The 21,078-nt window shown below is 45.0% G+C and overlaps 1 protein-coding gene across 1 annotated transcript in view; it reads right to left on the reverse strand.

Annotated features, from left to right (window-relative positions):
* zpld1a (zona pellucida-like domain containing 1a) overlaps positions 1 to 21,078 on the reverse strand; it is a 54,697-nt gene that overhangs the window by 12,729 nt on the left and 20,890 nt on the right. Inside the window, exons 7-9 of the mRNA XM_010905118.3 lie at positions 6,069 to 6,149; positions 5,813 to 5,984; positions 5,570 to 5,672 (exon numbers count right to left, since the gene is read on the reverse strand). Coding sequence (XP_010903420.2) covers positions 5,570 to 5,672; positions 5,813 to 5,984; positions 6,069 to 6,149 — 356 coding nt within the window. The remainder of the gene's footprint in view (positions 1 to 5,569; positions 5,673 to 5,812; positions 5,985 to 6,068; positions 6,150 to 21,078) is intronic.

Here is a 21,078-nt window from a genome sequence, read left to right on the forward strand (position 1 = left end):
ATACCTACAGGGGTTCAGAATAACTACAAGTTGAATGTTTTTGAATTTATAAAAGAATAAAATGAACATGGATTTTTTTTGTATTCTCATCCACATCTGTTTTTTTCTCAAAAACTCTGAAAATCCTTGAAAATGCCCATATGGGGTCACTGAACTTATTGTACATCCCTTATTTTTTGAATAAGAGACTGAGGATTTATTACATTTTTTTATGGGGTGTCTTGAATAGGGGGTGCCTTTTTTTCCTTTTGAATTCCCTACATGTGCCATATCTGGAAGAGGTGGATATTAGAACAGGGATGTGTCCAGTCTTCCCTTGGATGGTTATATCCACAGGTGACACTCTACACAACACAGCATAGGCGCACATTTGACCACTGGCTACCGTACCGTTATATCAAGTTATCATAAAGGCCTAGTAATTTCACAAAAATAATGCAAAATAATAATAAACATTATCATAGAATAGCATTTAGGCTACAATTACCCTATTTTACAAATAGGTAGATTCTGTCCTGATACTTTTCATCGTCTGAATGTTCAGACCCATTTTCACTATCCTTGCTCTCCATAATAATTATTTCCACTTCTTTCGCAGTGAATAACCGTTTGGCCGTTTATTTTTTCTCAATACAATTGCTTGTAGCAACTGAGTGCATCTTCAATGCAATCCAAATGCTTAATGACTTTATTGGCTCGCCCTCTCTCTCTCTTTTGGGGAGGGGGGTGACATGGATAGACTTCACATTGGTTGTTTCACCGCAGTCTGTGATTGGTTTATGCACTGTAGACTTGTAAACAACAGAATACGATCAAGTATAATAGGAGCACATTATGAATATAATTTATAAAATTAAATAAACATTTCAGAGCAATGATGGCTGAATTATTATCCTTACACTTTAGAAAACACTAGTCGAATAAGAAATGGCCAACAATTTGTTTATAGTAAAACACTTGAAACATAGCCAAACCGAAAACTGCACAGTGCCTTCTCACACGATCAACCTGCCTTTAAAAATCCAATGAAACGCAGCCTAACGTGGTCAGTGTTTGCTGCTTTGATGTACACAATTAAATTAATACGTTTTCTAACAAAGATCAGTGAAATATGTAGGCTAAACTGTCCTCTCAACAAGAAAGCAATGAGAATCGAGAGAGTGCGCCTACAGAAGTAATATAGCTTGCCAACACGATTATTTTGATATTAGAGATTTTCTTTTGCATGCTATCAGCCACAAAATGCTAAATCCACAAAAAGAACCCTTGGATAGGTTCCTAGATAATCAATGTGCTGTAGAATAAGGTGGAGGCCAATCTACACATGCTGATATCAAGTACAATTATTATCTACAGGAATCAAGTCTTGACAACTTCAAACTACAGAAATGGGCTTGGCCCATACAGCTGCCCTTCAAGCCCCCTCCCAGTCACTTTTACCCGCAGGCCGGCTCACCTAGACTTGCCTATTTTTTACTGGTTCTTTAATCCTCTAGCTCTCCAAATGTCCTAGTCTCTCAATCATGTTTATGTTCCTTCTTTCTAAATGATTAAAGTGACTTATTGAGTATACCTAACTCTCAGAGTCAGGTTGAGCCAAATGTCCTAAAATCTCTCTAAAAACATCTATTTCAAACAATTTCCTCAAAGTTTCCTGCCACACTGTCATCGAGTTTACCCACAAAAGGGGCTTCAATGAAATGGCGACCGGATCTTCGGAAACCGAGTAAACCAAAAAGAGTCCCTCATCTAGCCTACGCTGCATCCACATAGAAGAGTTGTTTGAGCCATTGAAGTGCCTCTTTTCCCCTGATTGTAACACAGTGAACAGAACTTATGTCTCATAAAGGGTAAGGGAGCTCATTTCAGATTTCAACCTTTGCAAAAACACAACCTGCCTGCCATATGTAGCTTAGTGTAGCCAGCAACAGAATCCACATTAAATGGGATGAACAAGGGTAGTCGAAACATGTCCCATGCCAGGACAAACCAAACACAACTCTTAAGGGGCAGCAGAAGCAATTAAAAATCTGCATAAAATACACGACCATGGTCGACTGATACTCATACTCACTAAGGGCACAAGCAGACAAGCAGAAATAATACAATCAATCAGCAAAAACTGTTGCACTGCCCAAAGAGAATGAACAGACAGAATGGAAAATGCTTTAATTCTTCATAAGAAATAAGCGTGAGATTACCAGTCAATCATGCAGTGCAATGAACAGTAGGTAATCTTTGTAAGCATGGTGAAAGCTAGGCTCTTTTAACCTGGGTGGGTTAAAAGACTGGCCATTGGTTCTAGATTACTTCCTAGTTGTGATGTGGTTTACAATGTATAATTGTTTCTGCCTTCATAGATCCCATAATTAATTCCTCTTAAATACCTTTGTCACAATAGTTTTATCATTTGCGAGAAAAAAACTACCTTATATTCAACAATTAATGGTTGAGAACATACATTTAAAATGCTACACAAACTAACAGCAGATCCTGTAACGGTTCTTACAAATTGTTTTACCTCAAAGTGACAACATATATTCCGGGATTCATTACACATAATGTTAAACATTTCAAGCCTTTTTTGTTTCCGTCTTGATGATTACAGCTTACATCTCATGGAAATGAAAAATCTAGAACCTCAAAATATTAGAATTTTTTTTTTACAATAAAGAAATATCGACCTGAGAAGATTAGCGCTAATCAGCTAATTAACTATCTGAGCCTTCAGTACACACAACCACAATCATGGGCAAGGCTGCTGACTTGACAGTTGTCCAGAAGACACTCATTGACACCCTACACAAGGAAGGGTAAACCACAGAAAGTCATTGCTGAAAGGGCTGGCTGTTCGCAGAGTGCTATATCAAAGCATATTCATGGAAAGTTGACTGGAAGGGAAAAGTGTGGTAGGAAAAGGGGCACAAGCAACAAGGATGACCACAGCCTTGAGAGGATTGTCAAGCAAAGCCGATTCAAGAACTTGGGGGAGCTTCACAAGGAGTGGACTGAGACTGGAGTCAGTGCATCACAGACGTGTCCAGGATATGGGCTACAAGTGTCACATTCCTAGTGTCAAGCCACTCCTGAACCAGAGACAACGTCATAAGCATCTTACCTGGGCAAAGGAGAAAAATAACTGGACCGTTGCTCAGTGGTCCAAAGTCCCGTCTTCAGATGAAAGTAAGTTTTACATTTAATTTTGAAATCAAGGGCCCAGAGTCTGGAGGAAGAGTGGAGAGGCACAGAACCCAAGTTGCTTGAAGTCCAGCGTGAAGTTTCCACAGTCAGTGAAGATTTTGAGTGCCATGTCATCTGCTGGTGTGGGTAAACTGTGTTTTATCAAGTCCAGAGTCAATGCAGCCGTCTACCAGGGGATGTCCAAGCACTTCATGCTTCCATCTGCTGACAAGCTTTATGGAGATTTTAATTTAGTTTTCCAGCAGGACTTGGCACCTGCTCACAGTGCCAAAACAACTGGTAACTGGTTTGCTGCCCATGGTTTGGCAAGCCAACTCACCTGACTTCAAGAGGTAAATGAGATACACCAGACCCAACAACACAAAAGGGCTGAAGGCTGCTATCAAAGCAACACCTCAGCAGTACTACAGGCTGATAGTATCCATGCCACACCTATAGTGGGTATACAAAAGAATCACCCCCCTTTAAAATAATCAAATTTTATTGCTTTGCAGCCTGAAATGAAGACAGACACAGTTTTTGTTTCATTCAGCTGTTACTCTGTGCAACTTATAACATCCAAGTGAAAGATATAACACCAACATGTCAGAAAAAAATAAAAAAACAATCACTGAGTTGGAAAAAGGATCACCCCCTTGTATCAGTATTTTATTGAACCACCTTTTGCTTTAATTACAGCCTTAAGTCTGTTGGGATATGTCTCTACTAACTTTGCACTTCTAGACGTTGCAATATTTGACCACTCTTCTTTGCAGAACTGCTCAAGTTCAGTTCAATTTTATGCTGACCGTTTGTGGACTGCTGTGATTCCACAGTCATTCCACAGAATTTCAATGGGGTTTAAGTCCGGGCTCTGACTTGGCCATGCAAGGACATTCACCTTTTTCTCCTTCAACCACTGTCTGGTCAGTTTTGCTGTGTGCTTTGGGTCATTCTCTTAATAAATCTTCTTCCCATTGACAACTTTCTGGCAGAGATCAGCTGATTTTACTCAATAATTTGACAGTATTTTGCCCCATCCATCTTTCCTTCTATCCTGACAAGTGCTCCAGTCCCTGCTGCAGAGAAACAACCCCATAACATGATATTAGCACCACCATGCTTTACTGTAGGAATGGTGTTATTTGGATGGTGAGCTGTATTGGATTTTCACCAGACGTATCATTTGGTGTTGAGGCCAAATAATACAATTTGAGTCTCATCTGAACATAACACCTTTTTCCATGTGGCCTTAGAATCTTCAAGCTGTGTTTTGGCAAAGCTCAGTCGTAACTGCATGTGGCCTTTCTTGAGGAGTGGCTTTTTTCTTGCTACCCTCTCATACAAGCCACATTTGTGGAGAATTTGTGATATTGTTGTCACATGCACACAATGACCACTCTTTGTCATTAATTCCTGCAACCGCTTCAAAGTTGCTGTAGGCCTCTTGGTAGCCTCTCTGACCAGTTTCCTCCTGGCTCTTTCATCCAGTTTGGAGCGACGTCCTGACCCAGGGAGGGTCTGTATTGTACCAAATACCTTCCACTTCTTAATAATAGACTTCACTGTGCTTCTAGGCACTGATAAAGCCTTTAAATTTTTTTCGTATCCATCTCCTGACTTGTGCCTGTCCACAACTTTATCCCGGAGAGCTTTTGACAATGCCTTGCCACCCATAGTTGATTGTTTTCTGCAGTTGCACTACCAAGGACTGAAATGCTTCAGGAAAAGCTTGTTTCATGCTGAGCTAATCTAAATGACCACAGCTGATCACAGTTGAAAGTCAATTGGCTTTGTGTGCTATTGAGAAGGTTATTAACTACACCTGGTTGGGTCCATTTTTAGGAGGTGGTGATTCTTTTTCCAACTCTGTGATTCTGTTTTTATCTGTAATTTCTTTAATATTATATCTTTCACTTGGATGTTATAAGTTGTAAATACAGCTGAATAAAGCGATTTCTTTTTTGTCTGTTTTCATTTCAGGCTGCAAAGCAACAAAATGTGATTATTTTAAAGGGGGGATGATTCTTTTCTATTCCCACTGTAGGCACATTAGCACAGATTTAAAATGCTTAGGGTTCTATCGTGCAAAGCCAATTCTATGTAGATTGAGTCACTGCAAATCGTGCAAAAACTTCTTTACCTCTTTACCTTTACCATTTGTTCTACTTTAACAAAACGGCAGTCGAGCAAGGCAATGACACCACATATTTCATGTACTGTATGGATCATAGTATTTAGTTTAATGGTTTATACAACAATGGATCTTTTATTGGATAGGTTTGCCCTTTCTCATTATCATTCAACTAGTATATGGGGGATTAGGAATATGCCATGTGCCTGCGATGTATGGTTGAAAGTGAGGGAGGTGGAGAGTGGCGAGGCGTACCGCTCCTTGTGATTATTGGCCCAGCAGTAATGACAGCGTTTCCTGATGCTGAGTTTGACTTTGTTCTCTCTGAGACATCCCGCTTCTTTCTACTACCACAAATCTGTGGAGAGAAGACACCAACATGTGGTATTAATGCATGTAAAACCATATTACTGAAGTTATCACATTTTGCTTTGTTTCTCATTTCAATGTAAATGCCTTTTGGAACACTGTTGCCAGAGGTCACCATCAGAACCTCACCGGCATGAGCATGGGACAATCATCGGCACGACATAACTTGGTAACGCAGTGCAGGAAGACAGTTGACATTTTCTGGTTCTTGTGCTTGACAAAGCGGAACACTTCAAAGGCAAAACGTCCCATTTGACTCTTCCCATTCTCAAACACGGTTGTCTGGGGGTCTTTGTCACAGCTGGTTCAGACCAAAAAATTGGAATGTAAAATTAATCTATGACACTCAAGAAAATGTTTTCAGCAAAACATGCATCAGAATTACCTAAAAAAGAGGTCATAGCGAAGTTCATCGTTCGGATTCCCAGATGGAGTGGTGTAACAGTAGTCCATCAGAACATTCCATCTATTTTAGTTGAAAGAAAGAAAAGAATGAAAACCATTAAAATTATTGAGTAACTATGGGTGAAAGTATCTACAAGAGGAGTAAAATCTTTCCACTTCAGAATAAGGGACAAGAGCCTCTCCAAAATAGTTTGCTTAGTGACACTGTGGGTTAGCTCTCGATCTTGTGTCAGGTCCTGGCTGGGGAAACTCTAGGCATCTCTATGCGCACGGGGACCACAGCCAGGACCTGACCGTGGGGATGCGTCTAGTCATCTCTGCACATCTGTTTTCTGTTCTCTCCAATCAGAGGCAGCTGCACCTTGTTGTCTCTGATTGGGGACCCTATTTAAGTTGCTCCTGTTTTTCTTTAGTTGGTTTGTCATTGTTTGGAGCTGTTTGTGTTTATGTTATGCCTTGCCTTTTGTTGCGTTCTGTTTTTTTAAAGATGTACATTAAAAGGATGTACTTCAGCTCTGTGCCTTGTGACCTGCCTAACCAACACCCCTACAGTAAGGTGACCAAATGTTTTGAAAACGAGATTGGAAGGGTTTTAATTGAAATCTGCACCAATATATTAAATTGCCCTTTGAATATTTCACTAGACACCATTGGGTTGTTCACCTCCACCATAAATATCATTTATGAACTGTATGGCTTTTGGGCATTGCCACCTCAGCTTGACACTATACATTTTCTTGCTGCTATCATACAGACAGTGTCTTGGAAGATCACTATATTTCTTAAGTATTCTATCTCTATGGCTGCTGCCCACATGATGTGATTTAGAGTTTTTGGACTGTTGACGCTAACATTTCCCAGGAAGTGCTTGTAAAGGTCATAGATAAAGTGATAAAGCAGGGATGTCAACAGCCTTTCAAAACACTCTTGGTTTGCCCCAATCGTTATGGATTTGGGGGGGATTATATATGGTTTGTACTACCCTGCGTAATTCAAACGAAGCACTCAACATTGAAACCATGCCACCTGGCTGAGAAATGTGAATTTGCCCTGCAATTTTGAGAATTTGTACCGCTTCTCTCCAGCACCTACTTGACCAAAGATGCAATGGCTGTAATGCAACAGTAGCAGATACCAGCTCGTAGACATTAAAATCACTGATGGTGGACACAATATTCCTTAAATCTAAAAATAAAATCTGTGTCAAATCAAATGATTTCTATTGATGTATATAACTTTGATTGGATAAGTAAAGAAGGATGGGTTATAATTTGTGAAATCCAATTTTACCATCTCTGATTAATTCAATTACCAAAGTCAAACATTTGAATTGCTCAAAGTAAAAGTGAACTTTAAAGGACTCATACATTCTGCTTCAGACTAGCTGTGACTTTGGGAGACACATTTAACTCTTTCTGATGTCCTGCTGTTATGGAAATTTTGAACTAAGGTTCATTTGAGAAATGTTTGTCTTTCTATTGGCTGGTATGTACATTTTTACTTTGATTGTGACACACCAAATGTATTTATAAAGCCCTTTTTACAACAGCAGTTGTCACAAAGCGCTTTACAGAGACACCCGGCCTTAAACCCCAAGGAGCAAACAACAGTAGTGTTGAATTTCAGTGGCTAGGAAAAACTCCCTAAGAAGGTCGAATTTTAGGAAGAAACCTAGCGAGGACCCAGGCTCAGAGGGGTGACCAGTCCTCTTCTGGCTGTGCCGGGTGAGATATTAAGAGTCCAATTGGAATAATAAATACATTTCTGTCAGTGTAATAAATAAAACATGTCTGTATAATTTCAGAGGATTATCCTGCCTAGACAAAGAAGGGTGTCAGTCCTTTCTGTTCCTTAGGAATGTAGGAGAGGGGGATCGGGTATTTGTCGTCGATCGATGGAATTACCATCACACTGCTCAAAATCAACCTCACTAAATCTGAGCAGAAAGCATTTATAAAGCCCTTCTGGGTATACTCCCTTCTTACCTCAGTTACCATAACCAATCTGCTAGGTGGTTGCTACTTAAAGGCCTTAGGACATTTACAGCATGAGGCAAGACTGCCTAGTCCAATGGTGCACAAGAGGAATGGAATAGTCTAAATCCCATGCTTTATTTGGATATGTTAGTGCTGCACTGATGTTAGTGCTGCATGTGGTTGAATTGTATTGTTAAATGTTTGTTTATTCTGTAATTGATCGTTTCTCCCTTTTAAAATAGACTCTGGGTCTCAATGGGCTTTTCGTGGTTAATAAATACAAAATAAACTTTTGTTTCCCAAATTCAGTCAGTGAAGTTTGGATTATTGAACGGTTGTCGTAGACTAACTTCAGGGAGTGAAGAGAGGTTTTTTATGAACCTACTGCATAGGTTGAAGATTCCCCCAAAAAACGTCTGGACAGTAAAATAATATGTAAGCATGAACTTTATATCCCACTGACAAGACTTGTGTGGCTGTCGAACCAAGTATTTTTCAATTTTGATTTGGTTACGAATAAGAGATATAAATATCCAATTTCAGGAGTTTAAAAGTGTAGAGCAATATATTCCAATATTAAATGTTGGTAGCTGGGATGTCACTAAACACAGGCTTTCAGAGTTCTCAGTGTTTTCAGTTATAGTATTTGCTGAGGTTGAAATATTTTGCATGGCAGTGTTGGTGTCAATTATCCATGTATTACTAGAAAAGACAGACATTTCCTTCCAATGATTCTGGGCTGGAATTGAGCTCCTGGTCACAACTTTACATTTCTGATAAGACTAAAACATTGAATAGTTGAAGTCAGCGGGCGACCAAAAGAAAGGTTGGATCCTGGAAAATTGCCATTTTCAGGTCACCTTACCTTTCAGTCATTATCCCTGTCCTACCTACACAGAATGATAGAGGAGAAATCGGTTGTATACCAGTTGGGCTGCAACAGGTTAATCAGTTCATCTGCAACCCAGGGTCTCATGCAAATTACCACACAATTTCTTCCTGTCATTTACTTTTTAACTCAGCTGTTCAGCTCGGGTACATTTTGCCTTTAAACTGCCAGTCAGCCTTATGTAACTGCAAGTTATTACTGTCATACTCGGATTAACACTAGCAATGCCGGGTGAGTCATTTTAATTCAAACCTAATTTCATTGAAATATCTCTGCCAATTTGGAATAATCATACCCAAGTACTTCATTGACTTTTCCTAAACATTTTAGACCTTTTTGTGTTCTGGTGATACCCAAGACTGTCATGAACAAAAACAAACAACAGTCAAAGGAAGGCGGGACACGAGTCGCAGAGCGACCACAAAAACAACAAAAGGAGTGGCGCAACCACAAACTGAGGCACAAACACAACGGCGGTCAGGCCTTGACTGTGGCCCTCAGAGATGCCTAGAGGCCCCCAGCCAGGACCTCACGCAACCAGGAACACCCTAGGGAGGGAGGGTGATGCGCCGGCGCCCAGTCTGATGGAGGCTTTGGCCCCAGGACAGTGGGAGGCATTGGCCCTGGGACAGGTGGAGGCTTCGCCTGCGATGCAAGACAAGGCGCCTAAGTAGAGGGAGTCTCTGCCCCTGGAAGCAGAGGGAGGCTCCTGGAGGCACCGGACTGGGGATCGACGCAGGACCCTGGTGCGTGGTGCCGGCACTGGAGGTTTGGGCTGGGGATCAATGCAGGACCCTGGTGCGAGGTGCCGGCACTGGAGGTTTGGGCTGGGGATCAACGCAGGACCCTGGTGCGAGGTGTCGGCACTTGAGGTACTGGACTGGAAACTGGCGAGCAGGGATAGGAGGCCTGGCTTGACATTGCCTCCCCCACCATCCCCTGTCCTCTGAGCTGCAGGGGTTCTCCAACGAGCCTACACAAGTGTAGCAGCAGGAGCTCTATCTCCCTCCCCTGCAAGGACCCCATAGCCCACCCCACAAAAAACATGGGGGTTCTTCTGGGTTTGTCCATGGGGTTGCCAACATGAGTGGGTAGATAATTCTGTCATGGTTGAAGGAAGAGTAGGGTAAAATCCTTTTAATTGTAACAACAAAAGGAGAGGCACAAACACAACAAGGGCAACTTAACTAGCGTCCCCAATTAGAGGCAAGGAGGGGCAACTGCCTCTAATTGGGAACACTCAAAAGAGGAGCACAGAGATGCCTAGAGGCCTCCAGCCAGGACCTGACATTTTTATTACATTTATAATGTTTGAGTCAAAATAAAATCATCCTTTACAGGAAGGTTTGATCAAAAAGGCCTGATCTTGCTAGCGATCAAATGTCTGTTGTTCCATTGTACTATTCTATTAGTGAAATAGCCTAGGATAGCATTTCTGGTATATTTTCATCAAGTCGCTTGACCGTGTCCAGGGCAGTTTGCCCATGCACACCTTAACACATCTATGGAGCAAATGAATCCCATGATGCTCAAGTCCAACAAGTGATCATTGAGTTCACCAATATGAGCAAACACTGGACACATGGATAGTGGGAAAAAAGGGAACTGTTTGGATAAATTTCAACTCTGTGTTGATTCCTTTAAAATCTTTATTTGAATAGGAACACATTCCCAACCAGGAGCCTGTTGAGGATTATGCACCAAACAACAAGGAACACAGCAGCTACAAAACCCACCAGGAATTCAGTTGGGCAGTTCTCAGGGGGGTGGCCATTGGGCTGTCTGTTTGTTTTTAACTGCTTGCCAAAAGTCCCAGGGCCACTGTAATCATTCAGACAAACTCAATTTCTGGACTGGGGCACACAAATGGTTGGTTAAGACCCAACAAGACTGGGCCAAGTCCAATACTTCCCCTGCTGGGGAACGTCAAGGGCTTTGTCCACTACAACAGTAATCCCAGTTTGCTTCATTACAAATTCATAATGAATTGTTTGTGTTCCAACCATGTGCAGCAGTTTTGAAATGTTATGTCTATTTTGTGATTTTCTTGCGACCTGCTATGCCTGTCGTTTTCAGTTTAGAAAAGGTTACAATTCCTACTGAATCTAGGCATGTGCCAGACTGTAAGCCACAATGTTGTTTTAAAAGGAAAATGTACATTGATCAGCAGGTGCAGACTGGCAATTGGGAGGTTTGTGACTTTGGGCCGAACCAACTTACGTGGGTCGCCTGGCAGCCGCTCATTGACATTTTTCCTGGGATGATCTGAATTTTTTGGGCCACACAGCCTGACTTCAAATCTCTCTCCCTGTTTCTATCTCTCAGGAGTACAAAGGTCTAAAAAACGGCTACTCACATGGACCGATCAAATATTTCAGGGTGAGGAGTGACCCCTGCATAATTTAATTTGTTTCAGCCGCTGTCTCAGCCCAAAGGTGATTTTCCTGTCATATTAAAGTCGGGTATTACAATAACAGTGATGGAAAAAGGCACACATGATATTGCGCTTAACTTGCTAGCTTCCCATAATTTTTGTGGTGTTCGTTATAATGTTATTTTAACATCTAGTGATATTTTCTCATCCTGTTGGTAATGTGTGCTGCTAGCTAGCTAACCAAAGTATTGGTCCATGACAGGAAGCAAACTAGTCACCTTTCGGCGGAATTTGCTGATTTTTACGTGGTGCACTCATTGTCTGCCAGCCTGTTGGTGCAGTTTGCAAGCTTACATTAGGTGCCAAAAGGCAACAGGCCTTTTTGCATACTGGCTATGACGAAAGAAAACAACTATTTTCAACTTTTAATATTTTGTCAAATACAATAAAGTATGTGATTTCTAATGTATTTTCTTCTAAAGTAAGTGAAGCTGAGTCAGCGTCCGTAACAGGTGCGAAAAAGCAGCTACGGAGTGCTGTAGCATTTCGAACAGGGGAATTGTGTAAATTAGCTACTGTTAATTGTAGTTTTGTAAATGTAATTAATTACTAATGTTCTTAAATTCATTATTTTTTTCTGTTAAAATAAGTTAAAACTACGTTATAGTACAGTCAACTTAATATTGTATACTCAACCTAAAAAACGCCAATACAGAGCCTGAGAAAAGTGATAGGATGGAGGCAGGGTACAATATAAAGAGAAAAACACCTGAGGAAATGGTAGAGTTGTAGACAGTTGAAATTAATGCAGACGGGTCCACCAGTAGTTGAATAGCCTACCTCCCAACTCCATTATCACAAATGGTGGCAATTACAGTGATAAGTAGCAAAAAGGAAGTGTTGCATTAACTTGCAACGTTCAAGCATTTCACTTGTGCGGTGGCAAACTGCAGATTATTATTATAAAACCATATTTGTGAAGTCAACCGATGTAGTTGTTTGCTATCCCCCCGGGGCTATTCCACTTCAGATTCCCAGGCCGATATTTTACCCCAGTCCACCCCATTCTCCGCTGTTTTCGTTCCTTTGTGAGTCACGCTGCTGAAACGGGTGCCTTTTGGGGAACCAAACTCAGATTGTTATTGAGATATAGTTCTGCAATCAGCATCACAAGGTTAAGTGGAGAAATATTTTTAAAATGTTGTACTTTTGAATGAATTTTTCTCATTTTTAAGGACATGGTCAATATGTAGGAATACATTATGAAGGAATGTGAATACATTCCTTCATAATGTAGGAATTCATGTCGGACATGGATATAGGAAAATGCCAGCAGTATATGTCTCTGTAGGCACACGCTTCTCTTTGTCATTTAATAGGTTTTCAAAAATATATTTATGGACTAAGGCTATATTATGCAATGCATTCAGTCAATACTGCAAAGCGTTTAACACTAAATATACACAACTGAGCACAGTTGGACGCATTGTTTTAGGCAATTGAAAAAATATAAATAAATACAACTTTCTTGTATGTTATGTAATTTGTTTAACACAATGAGCAAATGTTGCCAATAATACTTGTGCTTTTGATGGCGCCGGCTGGCTGCTGCACCATTTTGAGGCTTCTTTCTATTTCTACAGTTGGTACTTCACGGATCTTTCAGATCAGGGCGGCATGGGTCTATTTTTCTTCGGGTCTATTCCGAATGGGTCTTAAAAAAATGCAAAAATGCATCGGGTGGGAAAGACGTTGGTTAATTTCGGAACGGATAAAATGTTTGGGACCGTGAAGACTGCCCACACTCTCCCACAGCTCACTATCTGATGTGGGCTGTGTGGCGCTAACATCCCATTGCAAAACAATTTCTCTGAGCATCTAGTGCCACACTAATATGACATCTCCTAATTATAACCTGCCCATTCAATAAAATGGAAGTAATTGTTTAAGCAAATACAAGTTCAAGTCATCAGTGGTTGAAAGAGAGAGTCCAAGTCATTAATGGTCGAGTCCAAGTTCTTTTCAGGTTCTGAGAATTGGCACTCAAGGTTGACTCAAGTAATACAATACTGTTGTTTTTTTCCTATATCAATATGTCAATATTAAGTGTTTTGAAGTGAATGTCACTGATACCTGCTACACACATTCATATCAGTAGTGTTTTTCTGAGCACTAGAATTTTGAAATGTTGCATGTTAGAATGGCCTTTTATTGTGGCCAGCCTAAAGCACACCTGTGCAATAATCATGCTGTCTAATCAGCATCTTCATATGCCACACCTGTGAGGTGGATAGATTATCTCGGCAAAGGAGAAGTGCTCACTAACACCGATTTAGACAGATTTGTGAACAATATTTGAGGAAAATAGGCCTTTTGTGTACATAGAGAAAGCTCATGATAAATGGGGGCAAAAACTAAAGTGTTGCTCCTGTCAGTGGTCATAATGTTACTGTATGGCTGATCAGTGTTTACACCTTACATAAATGGATATAGGTTTAAAACATTGAAGATATAATATCAGAATAATTCAACGTTATTACTTTAAGTTTGACTCCCAATATACAATATTTCACAAAAGTGAGTACACCCCTCACATTTTTGCAAATATTTGATTATATGTTTTCATGTGACAACACAAAATAAATAACACTTTGCTACTATGTAAAATAGTGAGTGTACAGCTTGTGTAACAGTGTAAATTTGCTGTCCCCTCAAAATAACTCAACACACAGCCATTAATGTCTAAATCGCTGGCAACAAAAGTGAGTACACCCCTAGGTGAAAATGTCCAAATTGGGCCCAAAGTGTCAATATTTTGTGTAGCCACCATTATTTTCCAGCACTGCCTTAACCCAAACAGTTTCCAGCAAACTGTTTGCGGGCTTTCTTGTGCATCATCTTTAGAAGAGGCTTCCTACTGAGACGACAGCCATGCAGACCAATCTGATGTTGTAATGAACACCAGGACCAGAGTTGTGTGGGTCCAATTGCAGGAGTGCAATGGTAGATTTATTTTTCGTCGCACAAGGGAGTAGGCTAGCACACAAACGATAAAGCCAGGCAGAGAGTCGGAAACCAGAAGATCAGTCCTAGAGGGCGAAGGCACAGGCAGGGATGAGCAGAGACGTGAAACCGAGAGGCAGGCCAGCAGGTCAGGAAGCCGGGTGATCATTCAGCGGAGGCTACAGTACAGGCTGGGAGAGACGGTAAGGATATCCAGGGGCAGGCAGGGAGGTCGGTGTTCCGGGAAGGCAGTCCGTACATGTAACTACACAGGTAGGGTAGGCAGGGAGAGACACGACGGGGCAGACGAACAGGTCAGGACGCAGGATACTGTAAACGAGGAGAGAGGACGGGACAAGAGGGTAAAGAACACAACAGGCTGGGAATCAACAACGTAATGAGAGCGCGCGATCGATTGCTTGGCAGGTCCACTGGGAACAATACCTCACACTGGAGGGGAGGTAGGGCACGGGCTAAATAGAGGGGTTAACAGGGCACAGGTGTTCAATATTCAGGTGATTGGGATCTGGAGTGTTGGGTGCGTTCATGCGTGCTGGGAAGTGAACCGGTGGCAGGTGCGGAGCGTGGCGGGGAGGAGTCGGACCGGGAGTGACGGGAAGACCTCACAGAACCCCCCTCCCTACGGCCGGCCCCCGACGGCCGAGACCGCCGCGGCGGACGACCCCGCGGACGGGGAGCAGGACGATCCGGGCGTGCAGCGTTTTACCGTGCAGTGAGGTCTGCGTCCAGGATGTCGCGAGCGGGCACCCAGGCCCTCTCCTCCGGCCCATATCCTTCCCAATCAACCAAGTATTGCAGGAGCCCGCCTCGGCGGCGGGAATCCAGGATCTCCCGCACCGCATACGCCGGTCCCCCATCAACGTCCAAAGGAGGCGGGGCAGGATGCAAGGCGACCGGTGGATGTAGGGGGCTGCAATGAACCGGCTTGAGGAGAGACACGTGAAATGTAGGGGAGATCCTGTACTGGCGGGGCAACTGAAGACGGTAGGTAACGGGGTTTATGCGTTGTGTGATCTTGAAAGGTCCGATGTATTTGGGGGCTAGCTTACGGCATGGGAGGCGCAGGCGGATGTCCCGAGTTGACAGCCAAACCCGCTGGCCGGGGTGGTAGAGGGGAGACGGGCGCCGGCGGCGATCAGCGTAGGTCTTCTGCGCACTTGACGCCTGTTGGAGATGCTGGTGCGCCGTCTCCCAGACTCTCGCGCTGCGTCTGAACCACTCGTCTACTGCAGGGACCGGACCGGGTTCTGTATCCCATGGGAAAAGAGGGGGTTGATAACCGAAGACACATTGAAAAGGAGTGAGCCTGAGGGAGGAGTGAATGAGTGAGTTTTGTGCGTATTCTACCCACGGGAGAAACCGGCTCCAGTCGTGTGGCTGCTTATGACACTGTTGTCGCAGATACTTTCCTATATCCTGGTTTAGTCTTTCCGTCTGACCGTTGGTCTCAGGATGGTACCCGGAGGATAGGCTTACTGATACCCCGAGTCGGTCGCAGAAAGCCCTCCATACACGGGAGATGAATTGGGGTCCCCGGTCCGACACGATGTCCTCGGGAATCCCGAACTGCCGGAACACCTGTTGGAAAACAAGGTCCGCCAATTCTGTGGCATTGGGCAGGTTAGCTAGGGGTATCAGACGGCACATCTTAGAAAAACGGTCAACTACGGTTAGAATCGTGGTATACCCGTTGGAGTCCGGTAGGTCCGTTATGAAATCCATGGCGATATGTGACCAGGGGCGGTGAGGAGTAGGTAGAGGCTGTAGCAGCCCCTCGGGTAAGTGACGGGGACTTTTCGATTGGGCGCAGACAGGGCAGGACAGGACATAGTCGCGCACGTCGTCGGACTGAGACGCCCACCAATACCGCTTACCCAGGATTTTAGTTGTGCGGGTGATGCCCGGATGCCCAGTCCCCAACGAAGTGTGGCACCATTGCAATAATTGTGGACGAACGGCCGCAGGAACATAAATCTTCCCTGGTGGGCAGGTAGGAGGGGCCGGATCCGTCAACAGGGCCTCCTCGATGGTGTCCTGGATGTCCCAGCGTATCGGTCCGACACGGCAGGTGGAGGGCAGAATTGTTTCGGGCGACGGAGGGCAGGTCGGTTGCTCGAACAAGCGGGAGAGGGAGTCAGCCTTGGCATTCTTTTTCCCTGGTACGTAGGAGACTGAAAAACGAAAGCGGTTGAAGAAAAGAGACCATCGAGCTTGACGGGGATTTAAACGTTTAGCCGACTGCAAATATTCCAGGTTGCGATGGTCCGTGAGTACCAGGAAGGGGTGAAGGGCTCCCTCCAACCAGTGTCTCCATTCTTCCAGGGCCAGTTTAATCGCGAGGAGCTCTCGATTCCCGACATCGTAATTCCGTTGGGTGGGGGTGAGTTTCTTGGAGTAGAAGGCGCAGGTGGCGCAATTTGGGGGGGGTGCCAACGCGCTGTGACAGAATCGCCCCTACTCCCGTTTCCGAGGCGTCCACTTCCACTACGAACGGGAGTCTGGAATCAGGCTGGTGGAGTATGGGAGCGCTGGTGAACAGGTCTTTCAGTCTCTCAAACGCTGATTTGGCAGCGTCTGTCCAACACAACGTCCGGGTTTTCTGGCTGGTCAGAGCGGTCAATGGGGCAGCGATGGTGCTGAAGTTCCTGATGAACCGTCGGTAATAGTTAGCAAAACCCAGGAATCGATGCAACTCCTTGACTGTTTTTGGGGGTGGTCACTGACGTACTGCAGATACCTTGCTCTCGTCCATCTGGACACAGCCTGGCGACAGCACCGATCCTAGGAAGGCCACCTTGGAAACGTGGAACACACTCTTTTCTAGTTTTACATACAGTTTGTGTTGCTGCAACCGTTGTAGAACTTGTCGGACGTGACCAACGTGCTCTGTTAGGTTTCCGGAATAGATCAGGATGTCATCGAGGTATATTATTACAAACCGGTCTATCATGTCCCGGAATATGTCGTTCATGAATGCCTGGAAGACGGCGGGTGCATTGGTAAGGCCGAAGGGCATGACTCGATATTCGTAGTGGCCGCGTTGGGTGGTGAAGGCGGTTTTCCATTCATCACCTTTTCGTATGCGCACGAAATGATACGCACTCCGCAAATCCAACTTGGTGAAGATAGAGGCCTGTCCGATTTGTTCCAACGCTGCCGAGATGAGAGGTAAGGGATAACGGTTCTTGATGGTTACTGCGTTCAGTCCTCTGTAATCTATGCAGGGGCGTAAGCCGCCGTCCTTCTTTCCAATGAAGAAAAAGCTAGAAGCAGCCGGGGACGTCGACGGGCGGATAGCTCCTTGACGCAGAGACTCGTCGATGTAGGTATTCATGGCCTCTGTTTCCGGGACGGACAGAGGATACATGCGTCCCCGCGGAAGCGGAGCTCCCTCGATCAGCTCTATGGCGCAGTCCCACGGGCGGTGTGGTGGTAACTCTGATGCTTTCTCCTCGCTGAAGACCTGTCTGAACTGGGAGTAAGCGGACGGGGGTTCCGGAGTGGTTGATGGCGTGGCGCTTTCCACTGAGGTGGCTCTGCAGGGAACACTCAAACAACGAGATAGGCAGGTCGCATTCCAGGCCGTCAACTCAACTTTACTCCAGGAAATGTCTGGGTCGTGTAGGCAGAGCCAGGGGTGCCCCAGCACCACCGGCTCATGGGGGGAGGAAACCACTAGCAACTGAATGCGTTCTGTGTGCAATGCCCCCACCTGCAGGTCTAGTGGTTCCGTCTGATGGCGAACGTAGCCGGATCCAAGCGGTCCCCCATCCAGGGATTTCACGCGCAACGGCAGTTCTATGGGGTACAATTTTATCCCCAGCTGTTCTGCCGTGTCCAAGTCCATGAAACTCCCTGCGGCTCCCGAGTCGACCAAGCCCTCCAGGCAGAACGGATTCCCCCTGACAGTGAGACACACAGGTAGATGCAACTGCTTATGGGTGACGTTGAGGAGGTGGGAGCTTCCTACCTGGTGGTGCGCTGAGGTCTCTCTCTCTCCGGGGCGAGGCGGCCTGATAGGGCACCGGGAGGCGATGTGTCCTCTTTTGCCACAGTACAGACAAAGGCCCTCGGAACGGCGACGATGGTGCTCCGCGGCAGACAAACGGGAACGACCTAGTTGCATAGGTTCGGGCTCTGGTGGTGTCGCTGGGGGCGTCGACACCGAGGAAGTCGAAGGGGCCAGTCTGGGTCGTAAGGTGGCAGTCCTCCTTCGGTCCAACAGCAAGTTGTCTATGGCGATGGACACGTTGATGTATTCACTGAGGGAGGCTAGGTCACCCCTGCAAGCCAGCTCTGCCTGCAGCTCCCGATTCAGTCCCCTCCGGTAAACCGTGAGCAGGGCGGCCTCGCTCCACCCACTCCCGGCAGCCAAGGTGCGGAATTCCAGGGCGTATGCTGCCGCGGTGCGTGTCCCAAGCCTGATCTCGACCAGCTGATCCCCTACGTTACGACCCGAGACGGGGTGGTCGAACACTTCCCTGAATAGGGCAAGGAACTGAGCCTCCGAGCCTAGTTCGGGGCTGTTTGCGGACCACAAGGCTGTGGCCCAGTCCAGGGCTTTGTCAGTTAGCAAGGAGATGACGAAGTCCACCTTGTTCTGGTCACGGCTGAACTGGCCCGGGTGATAGGCGATGTACTTCGAGCACTGCATCAGGAACCCCTTGCACTTTCCCGGAGACCCGTCGTATTTGCTAGGCAGGGATATGTTAGGAGCGGAGGCGGAGACGGCAACCATACCGGACGGAGGAGGCGTGGGCACTGGATGTCGAAGCAGCCGCATCATCTCCTCAATCCTCTCCTCTTGCTGCGACAGGCGCGCATGCAGCTCTGCTGGATCCATCGATACGGTGAGGTATTCTGTAATGAACACCAGGACCAGAGTTGTGTGGGTCCAATTGCAGGAGTGCAATGGTAGATTTATTTTTCGTCGCACAAGGGAGCAGGCTAGCACACAAACGATAAAGCCAGGCAGAGAGTCGGAAACCAGAAGATCAGTCCTAGAGGGCGAAGGCACAGGCAGGGATGAGCAGAGACGTGAAACCGAGAAGCAGGCCAGCAGGTCAGGAAGCCGGGTGATCATTCAGCGGAGGCTACAGTACAGGCTGGGAGAGACGGTAAGGATATCCAGGGGCAGGCAGGGAGGTCGGTGTTCCGGGAAGGCAGTCCGTACATGTAACTACACAGGTAGGGTAGGCAGGGAGAGACACGACGGGGCAGACGAACAGGTCAGGACGCAGGATACTGTAAACGAGGAGAGAGGACGGGACAAGAGGGTAAAGAACACAACAGGCTGGGAATCAACAACGTAATGAGAGAGCGCGCGATCGATTGCTTGGCAGGTCCACTGGGAACAATACCTCACACTGGAGTGGAGGTAGGGCACGGGCTAAATAGAGGGGTTAACAGGGCACAGGTGTTCAATATTCAGGTGATTGGGATCTGGAGTGTTGGGTGCGTTCATGCGTGCTGGGAAGTGAACCGGTGGCAGGTGCGGAGCGTGGCGGGGAGGAGTCGGACCGGGAGTGACGGGAAGACCTCACAGATGTAGTGTGCGGCATATGGTCTGAGCACTGATAGGCTGAACCCCCCACCCCTTCAACATTTGCAGCAATGCTGGCAGCACTCATACGTCTATTTCCCAAAGACAACCTCAGGATATAATGCACGTGCACCCAACTTCTTTGGTCGACCATGGCGAGGACTGTTCTGAGTGGAACCTGTCCTGTTAAACCGCTGTATGCTGCAGCTCAGTTTCAGGGTCTTGGCAATCTTCTTATAGCTTAGGCCTTTATTTAGAGCAACAATTCTTTTTTTCAGATCCTCAGAGAGTTCTTTGCCATGAGGTGCCATGTTGAACGTCCAGTGACCAGTATGAGGGAGTGTGAGAGCGATGACACAAAATGTAACACACCTGCTCCCCATTCACACTGGGGAGGGAAAATGGCTAATTGGGCCCAATTTGGACACATGGCCATAATAAAACATTCAAATCAGCAGAATATGGTCTTCTATAATCTTAACTCAAACTACGTAGTTTGTCGGGTTCTATGTCATAATAATTTTCTTGTACAGGATGATGCTGGGTTGTTCAGTGAATTTGAAAAATAAACCTTTAAACTTGAAACTGAAACTATAATCCTATTCATGGTTTGCTATGTTGCTGTGTTTGATTCTATGAACTCCCAACTGTCACACAACCTCTGACATTACTGAAGCATAATTTAGATGTAGGCTAATACAATGTTTTTCCACCAAATTTTTTTGATAAAGTACATTATGCCACAGTATACCCAATTGAAAATACTGTTCAAGTATATAACATAGCGCATTTACATGAAGGACATTTCAGTTGTTAATAAGGCAATAGGCTACACGTTCAACCAATCATTGTTTCATTAATATTGTCATAGGTTAATAACCATTGTTTTTCCCCAAACGTTTCTAATAAAATGGTGTTTGAACAGAACATGGGACAGAACATGGGATTAATTTATTAACAATGGACTAAAGACCACAAATTACTGTTAATTACTCCACATCACCCGAAGAAGAGTGCCGGGTGAGAAAAAGCACCCGTTACGAGACGTGTACAGTCACATGCTATTGTGGAAATTCTTGAATTGATGTACACTCACCTAAAGGATTATTAGGAACACCATACTAATACTGTGTTTGACCCCCTTTCGCCTTCAGAACTGCCTTAATTCTACGTGGCATTGATTCA

The sequence above is a fragment of the Esox lucius genome, chromosome 7 (assembly GCF_011004845.1).
Source record: "Esox lucius isolate fEsoLuc1 chromosome 7, fEsoLuc1.pri, whole genome shotgun sequence".
Lineage (NCBI taxonomy): Eukaryota > Metazoa > Chordata > Actinopteri > Esociformes > Esocidae > Esox > Esox lucius.